Source organism: Cyanistes caeruleus, chromosome 10, assembly GCF_971803275.1.
Source record: "Cyanistes caeruleus chromosome 10, bCyaCae1.hap1.1, whole genome shotgun sequence".
Lineage (NCBI taxonomy): Eukaryota > Metazoa > Chordata > Aves > Passeriformes > Paridae > Cyanistes > Cyanistes caeruleus.
Window position 1 is genome coordinate 12,597,549 of NC_141710.1, and position 19,216 is coordinate 12,616,764.

Genomic DNA, 19,216 nt, shown 5'->3' on the forward strand with positions numbered 1-19,216 from the left:
TAGCAAATTGGTAATTTTCCTACATAGAAGTTGGAGCTTGAAACCAAATTTAGGCTTAACCTTTTAGAAACTAAATTTAATTTCAGGGACAGATTTATTTAGATAACTGTGTTAAATACAGGATCACATTACATTATGAATAATGGCCTTGAACAGGCAGACTCAGGCTGCTTGTAGCTGAGAATTCCATGTAAATATAACCACTTAGAATATAAGCAGTGCCACATCATACTGTGGCTGCAGTGGAAACAACATCAGGTTCCAGCATAATAAGAAGGAATTGGGGAGGGGAGGAGGAGTTGACAATGAAACGAATGGTAGATTGGATTTTGCCATTTCCAATTTGTATGAAAATAAAATAGAATTTAGTCTTGCATATCCATAGTAAACCCCACTTCATACAGTGTCTTATAGTGTCACATGCTGGAAAAACGTGAAAAACAGTTAAAGGTTGGGCCTGTGAAATTTTTATAGCTTATCTGCTGCATTACTTATTCTCCATGTATATTAGTTATTCCTCAGCTTTGTGTATTGGCAGCTTTATGTGCTGGTAGTGTTGTTAGGCTACAATTAAGCAAAGGCCCTGGGGCAGGAGGACAGACAGAGCCATACCTTGGAACTTTATCATGAAGTGATCAGAGGTGAAAAATTGTTAGAATAGGGTGGAAAGCAAATACAGTTGCTGAACAAATACAACATTATAAAGATAATTAACCCATTAAATAAAACCATTAAACCCTGCCATTAAATGATTTTTTTAATTATTTTTTTTAAACCAAAGTCAGACAAATAATGCAAAATAATAAAGCAAAAACAATAGAAAATGCTGAAAGATAATTTCAATTCCACTTAGAATTACAAAGAATTTCAAGCAAATCCAACTCATATTCTCAAGCAAATGCAAACCTGACCATTTCTGTGAAATTGAATGAATAAACAGAAAAGTTGGTTAACATATGTGTGTAAGATACTAGCAGCCACTTTGCTACTATTGACTTTTCTTTCAGAAAAAAAGTTGAATTATGCACTTGAAATTCATCAGATAATTATATGCCTAGGAAAGGGAAACAACATACTGCCTATGGGCTTAGATGAGCTTTGCATACATAGAATCCTCCTCCTGCTTAGCTTAGCCTGAATCCTCTTCATGCTTAGTTTATCACATGGTACACAACTACACCAAAAAAAACCCCCAAAACAACTAAACCAGAAAACAAAACAGAAATAAATTAATTTTGTAAAAAATATGTATTACAGTAGTGCTATGCATATTTATTTTTAAATCACCTATGAAACACTAGAATATCTAAACTTTGTTTTAACAAGTTTATATTAATTTAAGTAATTTTTGAGCTTTAATAAGGATTATGTTTTGAACTGTAAAAAGATCTCCAAACATGAGAAGCAAGATAATAAGAAAATAAGACCCAAAGCCCTCTTTCTGTACAGCAGCACCTATAATGTGAGGCCATGTGTACGATTTGCAGGATGCCTTTCAAAGGAAGGACATAAATAAATAAGTGCATGTGAGATGTAATGTCACCTGCCAGAGCATTATTAATGTTGAACCTGATTTTTGTGATGTGATTATTCTAGATACAAATGGAAAGCATTAGAAAGGCATACTCTGTATACTAGAATGTACTATACAGTGCCATTTCTACATGTTAAATTCTGAAGAATTATATTCCTGCTATTTTTTTATTTTCTCTGCTTATCTATGATGAATCTCTATACCATGATCTGTAATTTTTACATGAGAGTACACAGCAGATATGCACTGCTCTGTTGAAACAGAAAATACTGCATATTCAACAGCTTTCTGTCTAACACAACTGCAAAACCAGTACCCTTTTTCACAGAGCCAGCTATATCAGACTGGTTGTATTTTGAAATACTGAAAATATTAAAACAATACAAAATAACTTTAAATAAGTGTCAGTTTAACTTATTCTTAACTACATATGTTTAGACTGTTTCTCTCAAGTTTTGTTTCTGATTAACCCTACAAGTAACTGTGTTTTTATCTTTAACTCAGCAACATGGAGGAGAACCATGTACAGAGTCTGACATGAACACTTAATTCTAGAAAACATTTATTGGAAAAAATACACTGTACTTCCTGCTTAAGCTTAGTAACATTCTACCAAGGGATGTGCTCCTACAATCCTTTTCATGAGGGATTCACTAATAATGTGCAAATAGACTAATGTCAAATATGTTTTAAGAGCTTGACAGATCAGTACCAAAATGTCAGCGTTCAGTACTGTGACCCAGAAATATGCATTTGATTTAAATGTGGAACTGTCAAGACACTAGTACACAGTACATTAAAAAAAAAAAAAAAAAAGCTAAAGGCATAGTCCAATTTTTATCTCAGTTCCAGCCCAAAAATCAACTGCAAACTTTTCATGCAAGATAAAATTTTCTTTACACTTCACTGCTTATCTTGGAGCTGTTTAAAGGCTAAATTTTCTGCCAAGTTAGTTCAATTATTTTGACAAGGTTATTCCGTGACAGAACATGCCTTTATCTCTCCTGACATATCATTTGATTGATGATCTGGTTATGTCACAGGAGAAGTTGATCAACACTGCAAAGCTCCAGAACTTCCAGCTACAAGGAGATCATCACCCTGAGATTCAAACTTGCTCAGAAGATTGGTGTGCACAGAGCACAGCAGTGAATCCAATTTCACTTACTGCAAAATAAAATTTACTCCTCTGGCCCCATACAGCCATGGAGGCAATGACACCCTGAACAAAATTATCGTGGGTAGAGATATCCCTGAATTTCACCTACTCTGCAGTACCTGCAATGCCTACAATATTTCATTTACTGATATCTGCCAGCCAGCACATACCATACACTCAGCACTGCTGCACTGGAAGCATGGGCTAGAATGAACACTAGGGCTTGTATTTGTTTAGCAAAGGCTTACATTTAATTTATCATGGCTACTCTTAAATTTTGGGCTTTCCATTCTGTTTTTCTCCAAACAGCTAAGCAGGAAATACTCTCTGGGGGTTAAGTTCACTGTAACAGTGTAGAAAAACACATGGGCAATACTAACAATTTGCTCCAACACACACTGTGTTAATCCCTCATAGTTTTTAAATATGTGTTTTCACAGAAAGCAAAGGAATCTAAGACTTTCTCTATATGTTTTTAATTTGGGAAATGTTTGATTTCCCAAAAGCACAGAACAACTCTCAGGAGGTCTCTAACAAATTTGAAAACAAACAAACATTCTTTTGCACAAGCTTTGAATCACAATTTAGACAGTATTTTAGATGTAAACTGCTGACTGCGCATTTGACAGGATTTTGCTGGCAGTCATTCCAGTATTTCTTTCTCCTTCAGAGGGCCTCTGAATAATAGGACTTAAAATATTCTTTTAACAGAGGGTGAAACATAAAATATACACTGAACAATAAATATTGGAAGACAGGTCAATGCAGCTGTGGTTCCTAGAGCTGCATTACCCACTATTAATTTCATTACATTGAAAGTAATATGATTTCAAACTAAGAGTCTCTCTAAAAGGCAGAAGTGGTCTGAAGGTTCAGTATTATTTCAGGCTCTTGTAAAGGTATAAATTTTCAGGAATTATAGGAATTGAAATTGCAAACATGCATTTAAGTATACTTTAAACCCCTTGATATTCTACGTTTCAACCTTCAAAGTGCACCTTGTAATAGCAAGCACTGACACAGATGCAGAGAAGTCAAAGCAGGTCTGTAAACATTGGCCATAAACCTGTCACAGCTGTTCCTGTGTGCAGTCTAAACATCCCTTATAAGGTTTCTGTTGGGCAATGCAAAAATCTGCTATATTCCCATCTAAAATGCTATTGCTGTATGAACAAGATTATAATTGTCTTGTAAATGAGATTTTGCATGTTTAACATTATGGGGAAAAAAGAGAAAACTATGCAATCACCTATAGTGCACAATATTGAAGAATTTTAAGAATATTTAAGTGGTACTGGTGTGGAAAAGAAATTTTTCAAATAAGCCCAAAGCACACACTGCATCCTGTTCACACTGACATCAGCTGCAATTTAGTTGCTGGCTTCAATGAAGAGACAACATTAGATTCTAAAACATACCACATCTACTATTCACTTTAGAAATGGAGAAAAAAATAGCATCTGAAAAATTATTTTATCTCCTCTAAGACAGATATGAAAATACAACATTCATTTTGCCATCATCTGAGAGGATGAATACAGAACAGATCAAGGCAAAATTATGGAGCCAAGTATTTGATCCATCTGCTTGTAAAGGTTGCTTTAAACACAGCCAAGCCAATCTAGAAAACACTAAAAAATTAAACACTCTGTTTCCTTATGCTGTGAAGCAGCTTCCCAACCATCTTCTTTGGTTTGTGCAGTATCCAGCATTTCTTTGTAGCATAGAGTAATCAGGATAATAACCTGATGTGATTCTGCCTCACTAACAGAGTTTGAAGTAATTTGCATTAAAACCATGTAAAGTGTCACTTAATAACAGAGACAGTGGAATAAAGTAATAAATTGAGAGGAGGAAGGCAGAAGGAAACCCTAGCAGCATAAAAACTTTTATTGGCACTTAAGAGTATTTTTCCCTAATTGAAGCAGAATTCATGGAACAACTACAACCCCATGACAAAAATCTGTAATTAGTCCTTAGGAGCTACTGTTTTTTTCTAACAGTTCAGAAGCTGTTTTTATTTCAGGAAATGAAACATCAAATCTACTTTAGACTATCCAAAACTGAATGCAGAGGTTAACATCAGCTAATTGACCAGTGCTAGCATTTGCTGAAGCTCCCACTATCAAATAGGAGACTTCTGGACTAATTTATAATTGTAATTCATTCTTGTCACCCAGTCAGAGTTTTTAAGGTCACAATATGCACTTCAGTACCTGGAACATAGATCATGCTGTGCAACAATAGGAAATATACTATCAAATATAGTGATGGAATTATTGGAGATAAATTACTATTAAACAATCTTAATTAATTCAGTCAGAATTATTGTCAGTGAGATGTATGTTATAAAAAGAAAAATCAGTATCGCAATAAAATCACGTCTACACAAAGTCATCCAGGCACTTCAACAATATTTGTATCATGATACACCTTTATCTTAGTAGCTAAAAATTACTATTATGCTTTCAGAAATGTAAAATGTTTTTCATTATCAAGTTCATACAACAAGGCTTGGATGGAATAGAGAACTTCTACAATTCTTCATAGCAGGGACCACATTCAGACCCATCATCACATTCTTTCCCAGTCACCTATTCAAAAATCAGAAAATATCCCTGCAGAAACTACATTGCTGTCTTAACTGCTTCATGCAGAACAGCAATATTGAAAAATTGTCAGTGAAATGGTAAGAGGGGAATGTGTATGTCTGTGTGTTCTGTTGATTTTTTGCATGTCTGTTTGGTGTGGGGGTTTGGGGGCAGGGGTTGTGCATGTAGGGGGTGCATTTACTACAATTGTTTTCTCATTTAGAAAAAGCACAGATCTCAGGGTCTGTTTTATTTTCTTTGTTTCACATACTGTTCCTTTTATTTAGATATAACCCTTTCTATTTTGTTTTCTTTTGTTTCCCAACCAAGGTTCTCTGCCTTGGTATTCTCTAATGTTATTTGAATCTTGTCTTTGACCTAATCACATTATTTCAATAAACTTGGAAGGGTCCAATCCTAACCCTATAACTCAAAAAAAATGCTCTAAACTTTAGACACACAACAGCTCACTCCAAACACCACTGCAGAGCTCACCATCAACTTGTAACCATAAAGGAAGGTAAAAACATAGCAGTTCCCATCACAACCAAGCAAGCAGATGCTTCTATCTGACACGTAATTATTCATAGCAGAAAGCTCAGACTTCTCTCTTCCATTTCACACGTGTATGCTATGTATGTATTTCCCCTGTTTTGTTGTTGACCTCATTATATCTAATCTTAAAATTAAATGCTTTGCAGATAAGAAAGACAACAAAACATAGAATTACTAAAACAAGATTTTAGGCTAGCCCTGCTTGTGTTCATACACATAGTCTGCCAGTTGCTAGAACACATTTCCTCACAGAAAGCTGTTTAAGAATGAAAAAAATGTAATATAACCTTTTGAACACATCCCTTTAAAATATCTACTTAATTTACCACATCACACTCATCATGTGTATCCACAAAGTTGCAACAAATTTCATTTAAAGTTACATTGACAAATTATTAAATACTCCCCAGTTTGCCAAATTTTCCAAGGAATACAAATCTTCATGTAAAAAATGCTGCTGTGAAAGATAATTCTGTGCAAACTTAGACATACAAATAAAAATAAATCACACTAAGACATCGCCCCATGTGGTTTCCTGAGGGAGAGAACCCCATAGGATTTACTGAGCTAGGAACAATATAATAAGAGACAATGTGTGAATTAATACCCAAATCAAAGCATAAGGATTTTATACACTAGAAGATTTACTTTTATCCCCACTAAAAATTTTTTTTAAATGTAAGCACTGTTATTTATCAACTCCCTAGTGAAAAATATTTGTGGTTTTCTTTTAAAAAATGATGAAGCAAAACAGATGCTGCAAGAAGAGCAAAGTAACACAGGGAACAGTTGTTTGCTCACTCTCCAGCGTGCCACGCACATTATTTGCACTCAGGCAAGCCCTCATCAGGCCAAGTGCTGAGCCTTGCTGCCTTGGGAGCTGTGCACGTGCAGTTGAGATCAGGATTTGGCCACGTCCATGCTTTCCTGGCCCAACAAGCACAATCCTTGCTATAGAAATTTTTACAGATGTAGACAAACTCAGCGCTGCGTAACTTCCCCGCTGGCAGCACTCACGTTCCCTGCAGGCGTGCAGCTCACAGAGCTCAGGTTTGCCTTTCACCAGGACACTGACCAGCAGAACACAAAGTAAGAGTATCTGCTCACTTCATTTATCAGCTGCCACAAGCACAGGGAACCCCATGTGATTCTGTCCTGCCAAAGCCCACTGAGCCCCCAGCTTACCCGAGCAGTGCAGTCTCTCGCTGTGTGGTGCCCAGTGGCTGTGAGGCGGAGGCCCTGGTCCCACTCCAGGGGAAGCACTTTCATCGGTCTGTCACAGCACAGAGACTTTGCTCCCCATGCAGCACAGGGCCCACACAGACCCCAGCCCAAACAGGGTGCCCTGTCACTCCAGAGGCTTCCTGGGGGCTGTCATTCCTGCCTGGCTCCTGGCAGGGCCCACAGCAGGGCCCACACATTCTGCTGCCGCGCTCCTCAGGGACCTGCTCCCAGCCTCTGAGGACAACTTTGTGCCTCAATGAGCACCTGAGGGCTTCCCACGGCGCCCTGGCCCAGCAGCCCATTGCAGCCCAGCCTGGGCTGTGGCTCAGCCCCAGGGATGCTGATGGACACTGAGCTCTGGTCCTGTCCCAGCCCGGCTCTGTCTCCATGGGCCTGCTCGGCCATCCCAGGCTGTGCCCACCACAGGTGCCCCCTCATCTTTGCCCAAAATATGAGCACTGAGAGCTTTGAGGTTACTCTGGCAGTGGTCTTTGGGGCCAAGGGGGTGCCTCAAGGAGATCAGGATGTAAAAGCTTTCCACTCAAGCTCACTCAATACTAACATTGCATCCCTCACAAATCCCATATCATAATTCATAATGACTGGTTAGGATTGTCAAAATAATTTCAGTCTCATTTTATCATCTCTCTGCTTTTTTAAGACTCAGTCTCAGGCTGGGGACAAGTTTGAATTTTGTTGGATATTTAAGGTGATTTAAAGGTTTTTCCCAAACCTAGGCAGTCCACCTGACAAGCATTAAAAAATAGGTAGGGAAGAAATCTGCAGCGCAAACAGGTTTAGAGAAGGAATGTCAGGTATTGTATTGGCAGCCTGAACTTGCAGCTACACTCCTTCACCATTTTCTTCTTGGCTCATTAGATGGGAAACCAAACCTGGGTTCCACATTTCAAAGTTAAACCAGTTTAATCCATCCATGAACAGCTTTTTCCAAATATAACCACTTCTTTTTGCAACACAGATAAGGAGAAATTTTGGCACCTTAGCAGTGGAAAATTTTAAGATAGTCTGCATACCTATCAGGAATGACACAGATTAGCCAGCTTTGGGACAAAGCCATAGACTAACTAATTGGTTACAATTTCTATGGGTTTAGAGACACTTCTGAGGCAGAGAATGAGCTGATGGAATAATTCAGCTTCCTCAGTTCTTGCTGCATTTCAAACCAGCAGGCAAACCCCTGCCTTTCACTACAAACAGCACTGGCCTTGTGCTAAGGTTCATGATACTAACTTTAATTTATAGCCGACAAATACAGCCTGTGATAAGCTTGGAAGAATTAAAAAAGGCCTTGGCAGAGCTTCACCATAATGTTTTTTGGTTTCTTGTCCCTTGGGATGGCATTCCTCTACCACAGGTGTTGTTTCACAGGGAACCATTTAAAATCTATGCTCTTGAATTACTTTTGGCTCTTTCAGAACTTGCAGTCTCTCCCACCAAACAGCCTTCAAACACTGATATCAGGATATGCAGTTCAAAGATGCCAGGATAGCCTCTGCTTTACACTGTTATTTGTAAATTCTGAATGAGCCATGAGTGGCCTATATTTATGATGAACCATTTGTGTTGTGAATGTATGTGTTTTACAAGATTCATCATTTTCCCCTTGGAAACCTAGATACTAGAGACCTAAAGAAAGTACAAAAATTCTTCAAACCTTACAATGAAACATGGGTTTAGATTATAAAATCTATGAGCTATTTGACTCTACATGTAAAATATAACTCCCTTCTCTCCTCCAGCCTTAAAAAATTTATCTAGCTGACAAACAAGTGAAAAATTACTCCATTCAGGACCCATACAAGAGTTAAAAACAACAGTCCAAGAGAGTTTACTTCTGAATGATATTGGAACAAGACTTCAGAAGAGCTAAGACAAAAAAAAAAAAGAGTAAAAGTTATCAAAGTTTCACTTCTGTGACTTAGAGAACTTCATTTTTTATTTTTTTTTTTTAATAAAAAAAATTTCTTTTTTTGTCAGCACTGGGCTACTTCCTAACAAAATTATTACATTTTTCCTGAAAAATTATAATGCTTAAACAGCTACTTAATGAATATGCAATTTTTTACAAATAGAAAAAGAATTAATAAGTACCTTAAATAATATCAGTGCAACTTAAAAACAAAACCAACTTATAACATTACACAGCTCCCTGTAATGATCTGCAAAGAGCTCCACATATTGTGTCCCTGTGGCTGTATTGCAGTGTGGCCTCACTTTGAGCACTTCTCAAAAAGGGGTCTCCAGGAAGCATCTTCCTGGCATTATATGAAATATAACCTACATTAAACCCTTTGTCCATGTAACTTATTGTAAAATTACCACTTCTGTAATGCTGGGAAATTATGAAGGAAATGAAGGTCAGCACAATTTCTGAGTGGACAGATAGAGACTACACAAGTCAATCCTTCTCTAACCATATGGCCTTACCCACTAGCTTAAGGACTCATGGTGTAAACCTATTTGAAATGCAGATTTTTATGGAGTTTTTTAATACTTTGTGTTCGTCAGGTGGTTCCATATATAAGCTTCAATTCTTGCAGTCTCTTAGCCTTCTGCCTGACTGCAGTTCCTCAGGGCAGAGTGAATTAAAAAAGAAAAATTTTCTGGATTACACTATAGGGAAAAAAAAATAGAAAGACACACAATGTTCTTATTGCCTAACTCTCAATTATAGACAAATAACATCAGTGAGAAAATTACTACTTTCATAATTACTCTTTTCAATAATTGTTTTTCAAAATTCCATTAAAAGCTCTGAGGGCATTTAAAAATTTGAAGCAATGAAGTAGATCAAAGTACATGTATGTTTATTCTTACTAAGGAAGATGTACAGAATTTGACAGCTACAAGAAATGTTTTTGTGGAACTTGTAGGATCAAAATGGCAATAAACTTACAGCAGTATGTATCTTGATGGATTTAACTGCAAAATATGCATGTTATGTAAACAGTTAAATAGGTTGTGGTGTTTTTCTCTTCTTCTCAGTATAAGCATGGAATGTTTTCGACAAGAATCAAAAGAAATGAAAATTATATTTCTTAGGTCATTAAAAGTGTAGGTTTCCTGTATTTTAGCTAAACTGTGTTTGAAGGAGGAAAAAAAGGTTGGGAAAAAAAAAGTTTGTATCAAAGAAATAGAAGACAGGGCACAGTTAAATGGATTACATTGCCTCTGGAATAGAGGTATGTGTATTGTCACAAACACCATTACCAGGTCTTCAATACAAAATACTTCTATGGACAGGAGTAAATCAGAACCAGGATTAACAAATGACAGTATCTTCCTTAACAGAGAAAATAATTCCAGAGAGATTAAGAACAGGTTTTCTCTGTCATTCAGTGCCTTGACCAAAGAGTCCACCAGGATGTCTGTTTCTTTCTTTGCCACATTTCCTAGAGCTGTACCTGGAAAGAAAGAGGCTTCTTGGTGTCACTGGCCCAGGCTTTGCAATGAAAAACGCCTAGAGGAGAAAAATATTGAGGTAGATGTTTTGCCTTGAAGCACAAGTTCATCCTCCCAGGCAACATCTACCCTTCGCCTTGTCCATTTTCCAACAGCAGCTGCTGGTTGTCATATGAATATGCTTTCAATATACTGTGCTTGAAGCAGCTGGACCAACTTGAAACCAGTTTGAAAAACATGTTTATTGAAAAAGGCAAAGGAAATTACCTGTAACATTGTAGACACAATATGTTCCACATGAGAGCTCCATCAGCTGAGTTTTTACCAAGTCAGTTATTTTATTATCACTCAAGGTCTTCAGTTTTCATTATGCTATTTTTTGTTAGTAGGTCTGGAATACCTCAGAATCTACATTCTCACTATTTTCTGTGGTTCTTTGGGCCCAAAGGAAAAGTAGAAGTAAAAGCATAAGTAGAGACCAGCCATTTAAGTGGAAGGCTCCACTACACATTCCTGTGCAACTACAGCAAAGTGACATTGATGACTGAAGCAGGATTTGCGTTCCTGTTAGGTGTGTGAGGAGAAGGTAAAAGTAGATGCTTCCCCTCTTTTGTTTTGGTTTAGCTATGAAGAGACAAGAACAAACATCGAAGGAGAAGTGGCACAAAATGGTTTAAAATGAATGGCTTTTCTTCCAAGCAATTCCCATGCACAATGTGACAAATCCACCTTGAACAAAGTGATCTACCTTCCACCCACCCCTCAAGCCATCAGAATTTAGTGAAATATAAGTTAGATAGGCCACAAATCTAACTATTGTGGATGTTAGGGCCACATCTTAGAGCATAATGAAGGAGAAAGTTGATGAAGAGAGCATTCTCTCACCTTCTATTCTGCATAAATCTTTAACTTGATTCTAAATTATTTCCAGTGCAACAAAGTAGTCATTTTTGTTTCATGACAAAATCTCTTAGTTCAAGTTCCAGAAGCTTGTTATTCAGTGACAGGGAGATATTGAACATCATGACCTGTTCTCATTTTCCTCACTGGATAACAATTACCAGTTTCTTCAAACATGAGAGAAGTTTCAGCAATTTACCTAATTCAGAAAATACACTGGGACAAAAGCAGCACTAAGGAAGCCAAATATTTAATTTAAAAATGTATGAATCAAAACCAAGCAAAATTGCAAACTTCATATATACTGTTCTAAGCCTTCCAGTGAGAAAACAAAGTCAAATGTAAGCAACATCCTGAACAAACCAAGAGGCAGATTTGTTTAGGTAATCTTTAGCAGCAAACCAAGAGGAAAAGATTCCCCAACCTTTCTAGAAGCTACATAGTAGTGAAAATCCGCTAGCCACAACAGGGAAGGAAAATCACCTTTCACTATGAAACTTCTCAAGGTAAGGTAGGAGTATTATGGAGTTCTGGGGGGAGAAAATAGTATTTTTATATCTATACCTAAAGATTCTATGTTCCATATTTTAATCATTATTTTATCTGGGCAGGCTTTTGGACCAAATTTCCTGATGACATTTGCATACAACCAGCAGCTGAGCTGCTCCATGGCTGGAGTCTTTAGTCACAGAACATCACGGGTGTCACATACTGGCTGCAGAATACAGCACTGGGCCTCGGGATGCCTTTTCTACCTTTTCTGTGAAGCACTACAGCAGCAACATTTCCACATCAAAATACTTTTTTTTTTCCTCTCTTTTTTTTTTTTTCAGAAAATGTTTTAAATAATTCACAGAAAATGTAAGGATTTCAGGTAGCTGTGATGTTTCAGAAGGCAGTGGATCAAAGCATGGTCTCTCTCTTTACTCCTCCTGCACCCCTTCCTAGTAGATCTGATTTCAGGGTTGGGAGCTGAGAAGTGCACCAGAGTGTAACTAAGAAGCAGAGATAAATTAGTAGCAAAAAGCCTGTGTCTAAAACTGGACCTGCTCACTAATGAAAAAAAAGGAAATAATTTAAACATCTGGAGTTGCCTGGGTGTAATACAGAAGAATATGGATATTGAATTTAAAGCATCTATCTTATCTGTGATGCCTAATATTTCCATGTGTGCAGGCAAAAGTATTGCAGAATCTATTTGAACATTTTTGTTTGGTATTTTTCACATGTTTCTTTCAGTGTGGGTTTGGTTTATTTTCCTTTTTTTTTTTCCATATTTTTTTTAAGTCTAACTCCAAACTCTTCTAGAAAATAAGAAAGGAACTAATTTTATTTATTTTTTCATCTATGTTTTGTTGGGAAGGAAGCCAGAGAATTAGCCAAAGTTTTATTTGATTATAGTAGAGTTCTACTTCCATCTGTAGCTTGTGAATATTTCAGTAGATATGAACAGAAAACCTTATTAATTTCTAAATAGTCTTGTTTTCCTGAAATGGTAGAACTTCCTGACTTCTGCCCAGGTATAACACCGGTTGATATAACCTGTCTCTCAGCAAAGGGCGCCAGATTTCAAAATCATCCAGAGCTGAAGGTAACTGTCTAAGCACTAGGCTTCAGATTTATCAAGCCTGCAGATGAAAAACAAGCTATGCAGGAGAGAAACGTTCATGATTTACATCCCCCATGAAGGCCATCACATACAAAAAGCAAAACAGAACAGTAAATTATCCAGCAATCTGTAGAAAGAAATTTCAGTTAGGCCTAAGGTTGGAATCAAGCTGCTCAGTCCACTCCCTTCCTTGAACCTTCCCTGTTGATGTTTTTTTTATGCAACCTGGACTCTCCTGTTAACTGTGATCTGCCTTTGCTCCCACCCATGGTGACCTGGCCGTGCTCAGTTGACACCAATAGAGCATCACAATCTGGATCATATTTAGTGGGATGAAATGGAGATTCATCTGTCTGTCAAAATCCTCCTGTTAAAACTGGAGATGGATGAGTGCACACCTACAGTCTGCTTTACCTTCAGCCTCTGCAGAGCCCAGGATGGGTGTTAGGGGAACACTGAGGAAGACAACAGGCTAACAATCTGAATTACAACCCCGAGGAGGCCTCAGCAGTGGGCAGACTCTCCTGTGTCTTGTTACAGAGTATTCCAGCACCACCTCCAGCAGAAGCAGCATCTGCTTCTGGAATTGTTGGAGAAATTTATGGGTGTGAATGATGTGCTGATCCACCCCAGAAGGGAAACTCCTAGACCCATCAGATAGAACCTGCACAAAGATGGGAGTTGAAACTGGCTTCTATTAGTAAGAGCATTGAGTGTCTGTGTACTCCTGTTCTGCTCTGGAGTAGGAACTTTTTGCTGTAGCTATGATCTCACCTCACACCACATGCTGATCTCAGTGCCTTAAATTTGTAAGGGGAAGAGCCTTATGCTTTTGTATGTGTCTTTGAGCAGTCACAGAGTCCTGCCATGACCCTGCCAACCTCACAGAGACCATGGCATAGGCTCGAGTATGAGAACTGGCCACAGTCTTGTACATGACAGAAAGCTCAGCCCAAGGACCAGCTAATTAAGCAGATGTCTATAACCACTGGGTGTGAGCTCAGTCCTTCTCATTGCTTCATTAAACATCTTTTTTCTGTTTGGCACTAAACAGATTCTCACTGCTCTCTGGGAATTCTGGTACTGCAAACACCTTTATTCAGTGCTTCTATTTTTTTTTTTTTAAAAAAATATGAATTTGAATGCATATTATATATTCAACTTCTATCTAGGGTAACAAAATGCTTTCTAAATCCTAAGCAAGCTGTGCATGGATCATACAATGAAACTGCCATACTACAGTCAATCCTGATTCCTAGAGATCAATAGTAAAAATATGATACTTATTTCACAGGAGATACATTGGCAAGAATCTACTGACTCTAGGAAAGAACAAGTTACAAGTTCTGCTGTTTCTCACACAATGAGTCAATAACAAAAGTACAAACACATCCCAAAGTCATGAGAGTTCCCTCTTTTTTTGCTCCATACCCTTGATCTCATCACTTCCATTATCTTCTTATCCTGTACCTGTTCACCTATTAAGTAGCATCTGAAAATGTGGAAAAAAAAATTTAAAAAGAAGATACCTACACATAGCCACCAAAACAGTAGGATATGAGCATGTCCCAGGGCCCTAAAGTTGAAAAAGCCTTTGATGAATTAAAAAATGCAATATTAATAATATATAAATAAAGAGAAAATACCAAGAAAGCTTGGATCATATGCCGGATAGCAGATTCTGCTGATCCTGACCTCTTCAAAGTACTCTCAAAGGTCTTCAGAATATATTCAATAGTATTACTTTTCAAAACTAAGGTTAGAATACATTACCTTAACAAATAAATGATTATAAGAGGGTGCCCATACATCAAATACATGTGCCTAGTCTGGGGCATATACTAGAACTTTGCTACACAACAATCATAAGCAGTGTTATGATTTGCACATTGCTGATCTTTTGGAACATAATAAATATTAAACAATATTAAGAAGATAAATTTGTCAATCAGGGATTGTAAGAACTGACAATATTTTGTGACTAAAAGATGGTGAAGTTTTGAAAAATGTAGATCAACAAACTATCAGATTCAGGAAATGTCTATTTACTGAAACTCCTATAAAACAGGCCTTATTTATCCTCAGACTTTTGGACTCAGTTGGATAACAAATGGGATGAAAGGCTTCATAGGATACAGGATGCTTCTGAAATGCTAACACTGATGTGTATTTTTTCCTTTTATCATCTGTGGTTAGCCTTTATATGCTTTTCAAAGTGGAGTACCAGAGTAATTCTATTCCAAAAACTGAAATAAGAAATTACTACAAAGATTAATTTCAGCTGGAACATAGCCAGTTATTTATAGGGAATATTCTTTGTGAGTGACAGCAACATAGGAGGCTGTATTTTTAATCATCTAAAAGCAAAAAACAACAACAAAATTTCAATTGCTGACACTGTTTCTAGCTTCAGTTATGTTAAGTATATGACAAAATGCATGTCCTGAAGGAAAGTACCACACATTCTCCTTTTGGCTTTTGTAACTTCCTTGATTACAAAAATAAATTAATTTTTCTTTCGGAATCTATTCAGAGATAGGTAATGCTCTGCTCTCTGTGATAGACCAAGATTTACTCAGTCATGGCCAACTGATGGTGTTGGATCATAATCAGATGCTAAAATGAACAGATGGCTTAATCAAATCTGATTTGCTATTTTATTTATCCTTATGCTGCCCCTTTATCATACAAGTATAAACATTTATGCTATATAGTCAGAAGAACAAGACAATGTTTACAGCTAGTTTATGAAATAACCAGACAAATATCCATCCTGAGATGCAAAATAAATCACTTCAGTAGGAATCCAGATCAGTGTTTGTTTCTGATGTAGTTTGGGATGGAAACTGCAAAAACAGCCATTACAAATTCTACTATTCAGTGATGCTTGCCAACTCAGTAGTCAATGCTGCATCACTGATTGTTTGGAGAAAAAAACCCAAACATAAAACCAAAAAACCCCCCATCATCTCCAACTGCATGAATAAAGAAGTAATTTATTAAACATAAACTCAGACTTTGAGATTGGCAATTTCTATTTCCAAAATGCTTCTCAACAAGGAATGATGACATCTGCAAATTGTTTGACTACATCTCGTGATCATTTATTCATTGCAAGATCTGTGCTTGATCATCTCCATGTTATTGCGTTTGCAATTTTGTCTTTATGGGATCAGACCCTTTTATCTGATACTGATATCTGTAGTGATGAGCTCATCATCATAAAATTAAAACTTCTGAAGACTTTGTAGTATTGTTTTGACACTGTCAGAACAGCTCCTGATGTCATCTGTCTCCAGAGGCTTGTCTCTCAGTAAGATTATTACTGGGCAGGAGTGTTACAAATTAGGCCATTAATTGTAACTTAAGTTTAAATCCTATGATTTGGTAAAGACTGTTATCCATAAATAGGCCTGGTAGACTTTTTGACTCTCCTTTTAGTTATGAGTCATACTGATAAGCATGAACTGTACATTGATTTAAAAATATATTTCTAGCTATTCTGTATATAAGTGAGCTGACTCAGAGAACCTCATAAAAAATTAGGTGTCAAGTCTGATGCCACATTCATTCTTAAAATGCTCAATGACAATTAAAATTTCTGTAAAATTTCTTGAAACTGTAACTACATCTTTTAATCTGAGATTATTTTTCTAGTAAATTGTCACATATTATGCAATACACATATATGTAGAGATTGTCTGTGTCTGAACTCTTTTAATTTGCCTGGTTACTTAGGCATAACAGGAGATAGAACTGAGCTCATAAATTCTATTTTTTATTTGTTTGTACACTGATTCATTCGGGCTCCCTGTCAAAAACATCAGTCACATCAGGACACAGCATCAACAGACAATTAATGTTGCATTCAATGCCAAGTACTCATTAATGAAAACTAAACAGATGCAAGTGCACTGATGCAAACACACCACTGTTCTTCAAAGTAGGCACAACATGAAAGTTAAAAATGCTTTTGTTAAAGTTAAAAATGCTACATTTAATTTGATCTTTGTAAATTCCACAATATTGCTTAACCTGTAAGATCTTTACCTTCAGCCTGCACGAGACAAAATCAGAGAATGTACGAGAATCAGCAGCTGTACTACATGGAGTATATGTACAAGCCTACTGGTACTAGAAATTTCTGTGCTTTCAGTTCTGCAGATGCCTGACTTAAATTTCAGTGAAGTGAGAAAAGAACCAGTTCAGTACTTTCCTTCTCTGTTGGGAAATAAAACCACTAATTGGTATATCGCAGTTGGTAGACTGACAATAATATGTCAAGGTCAAACCTGTATTATTCAGGAAGAAGAAGAACTTTGTGATTAAGACCAAGCACACTGCAACAACATCTGATGGACATCTACCATTGCATATAGCAACAATAAAATATTATTTTTTTGTTTTTAATTCAGCAACTGGGTTATTAAAAAAGAATCTAAATTCACATGAAACAGAAAATAACAAAGTAAATTAAATTTACTTTCTCATATCAAGAGTTTATCCAGCTCAAATAGCAAGATTCTTTAGCCAGCCCCCTGTGAGACTTTCAGCTGTTTTCACAGGTGTAGAGGAAAACACGCACTATAAATAGTATGCAAATAAAACAAGGCCAGGGGAAAAAACTATCAGTTGATCAGTGGGTTGTTCTGGTGTATTGATAAAAGCTGATAAAAAGCAGGACAAAACAAGTTATAAAAGCAGCATGAAACAAATGAAAAACCCACTTACAAAAATGTGGGCACTCTTGGTTCTCATAGGTGCTGCATCTGTTTCTGCTAACCTGCAGGGTCTTTCCTTTGATGGGTAAGAACAGACATCAAACTTTTTATTTGTGATTTCTTCTGCATGATCAAAAGGCTTTCAACTGTTTCAAATTGAATCTTTTTCTCCCCTTACAGACAGAAGGTGTTTCGTGTGATTCCACAGAATGATGAGCAGGTGGAAATCCTCAATTTCCTTGCCAGCATCATGGAGGTAAAAGACTTGGGGAAGTGGTTATATTGTAGTTGAAAGAAATATTTCTCCTTTTGCTTAAATAACAGATTTTTTGAAATGGTGCTACTGAAGTAAAGTAATTACTGAAGTAAACTAATCTTGATTTTATTCAAGTCAGCTGTATTGTTTCTTCTGAAGGAATAGGACAAGTTGATAAAACTAGAGCTATAAAAAACATTCAAATACCTTCCAAGAACATCTGGTTTACCCAACCTGAATGTCAAATTGCCCATCAAGAATGTATTAGATAAATCAGGAAATTCCAACTATCAGAACTTTTACCATTACAGGCAAACCATTTTCCTCACATAAATAATCTAAAAATTTATACTTCCAGCAAAATGAATTTTTATTTGGCCTCTAGTCTCTCATGTCATTCTTTTTTCTCTGACTTTCCTTCAAAGCTTCCTTTCTCTCTAAGCTGCATGTTTCTCACTGACCTTGATGTAGATATATGATGACACAATGACACTATGAAAACTAATAAAGACAGCAAATGTGTTTTCAATATTTCTGTTCAGCTTTGATGTTGTAAAATAGCTGTTGGTGAAAAAGACACCATTAGCTGTAGGATGAAAGGATGGTATTTTTAATGAAGTACAGATGTGGAGACCTATCATCACCAGGCTACTACATCATGCTGGAACAGTTTCCTGTAGAAGAACATACTATTGGAATGGCACTGCCAATATTAAGGAAATTAATATATGCCATGCTTGCTTTTAAGTGTGAAGTATCAAAGGATTGTTTGTTTTCTTTTTCTTTTAAGATCCCTGAAATACCATTGTTATACAAAGCAGTCAGTCAGGACTGATGCAATTGTATATTCTGTAACAATCACCTCACTTGATGACACATTATTCATGAATAACCAGCCTAAATTTCTTTTACCTTCATGAGATGAAAGGGTGAAAAGGCATCAGACTGGCAAATCAGCTTTGCTTCCACTGGCCTTCAATCAATTTAATGCCCAATTGGCAGGGCACTAAATTCAGAGGCTTGGATGCTTACTTCAGCAAAACCAAGTGAAGTAGTAATAATACTGCTGTTTGTCCACTTGGAATGAAACATCTTCAAAGGCACAGGTTCCTTACACCAACTATAGTGGTGTCTTAAAAATACTCGTACAAACAATAGTCTATTTCAGCTGACTTATGTAAGATATTCATACAGTTCACCCCTGATATTGACTTTATTTCTCTAACACTTGTAGGCAAAAACAT

At 36.8% G+C, this 19,216-nt stretch overlaps 2 protein-coding genes across 11 annotated transcripts in view; one reads left to right on the forward strand and one right to left on the reverse strand.

Annotated features, from left to right (window-relative positions):
* LOC111933216 (uncharacterized) overlaps nucleotides 1-9,677 on the reverse strand; it is a 211,215-nt gene extending 201,538 nt beyond the window's left edge. For all 7 annotated transcript variants that reach the window (XM_086843551.1, XM_086843548.1, XM_086843552.1 and 4 more), the window contains exon 1: nucleotides 7,025-9,677. In XM_086843551.1, coding sequence (XP_086699677.1) covers nucleotides 7,025-7,108 — 84 coding nt within the window. In that variant the 5' untranslated portion in view covers nucleotides 7,109-9,677. The remainder of the gene's footprint in view (nucleotides 1-7,024) is intronic.
* LOC111933485 (carboxypeptidase B) overlaps nucleotides 3,816-19,216 on the forward strand; it is a 33,553-nt gene continuing 18,152 nt past the window's right edge. Inside the window, exons 1-5 of one of the 4 annotated variants that reach the window (XM_086843538.1) lie at nucleotides 6,823-6,928; nucleotides 11,770-11,892; nucleotides 11,998-12,977; nucleotides 17,756-17,801; nucleotides 17,897-17,972. In XM_086843538.1, coding sequence (XP_086699664.1) covers nucleotides 17,967-17,972 — 6 coding nt within the window. In that variant the 5' untranslated portion in view covers nucleotides 6,823-6,928; nucleotides 11,770-11,892; nucleotides 11,998-12,977; nucleotides 17,756-17,801; nucleotides 17,897-17,966. Of the gene's footprint in view, nucleotides 6,929-11,769; nucleotides 11,893-11,997; nucleotides 12,978-16,530; nucleotides 17,802-17,896; nucleotides 17,973-19,216 lie in introns of those variants that run through there. The other 3 variants (XM_086843539.1, XM_023933111.2, XM_023933112.2) reach the window with 3 other exon arrangements.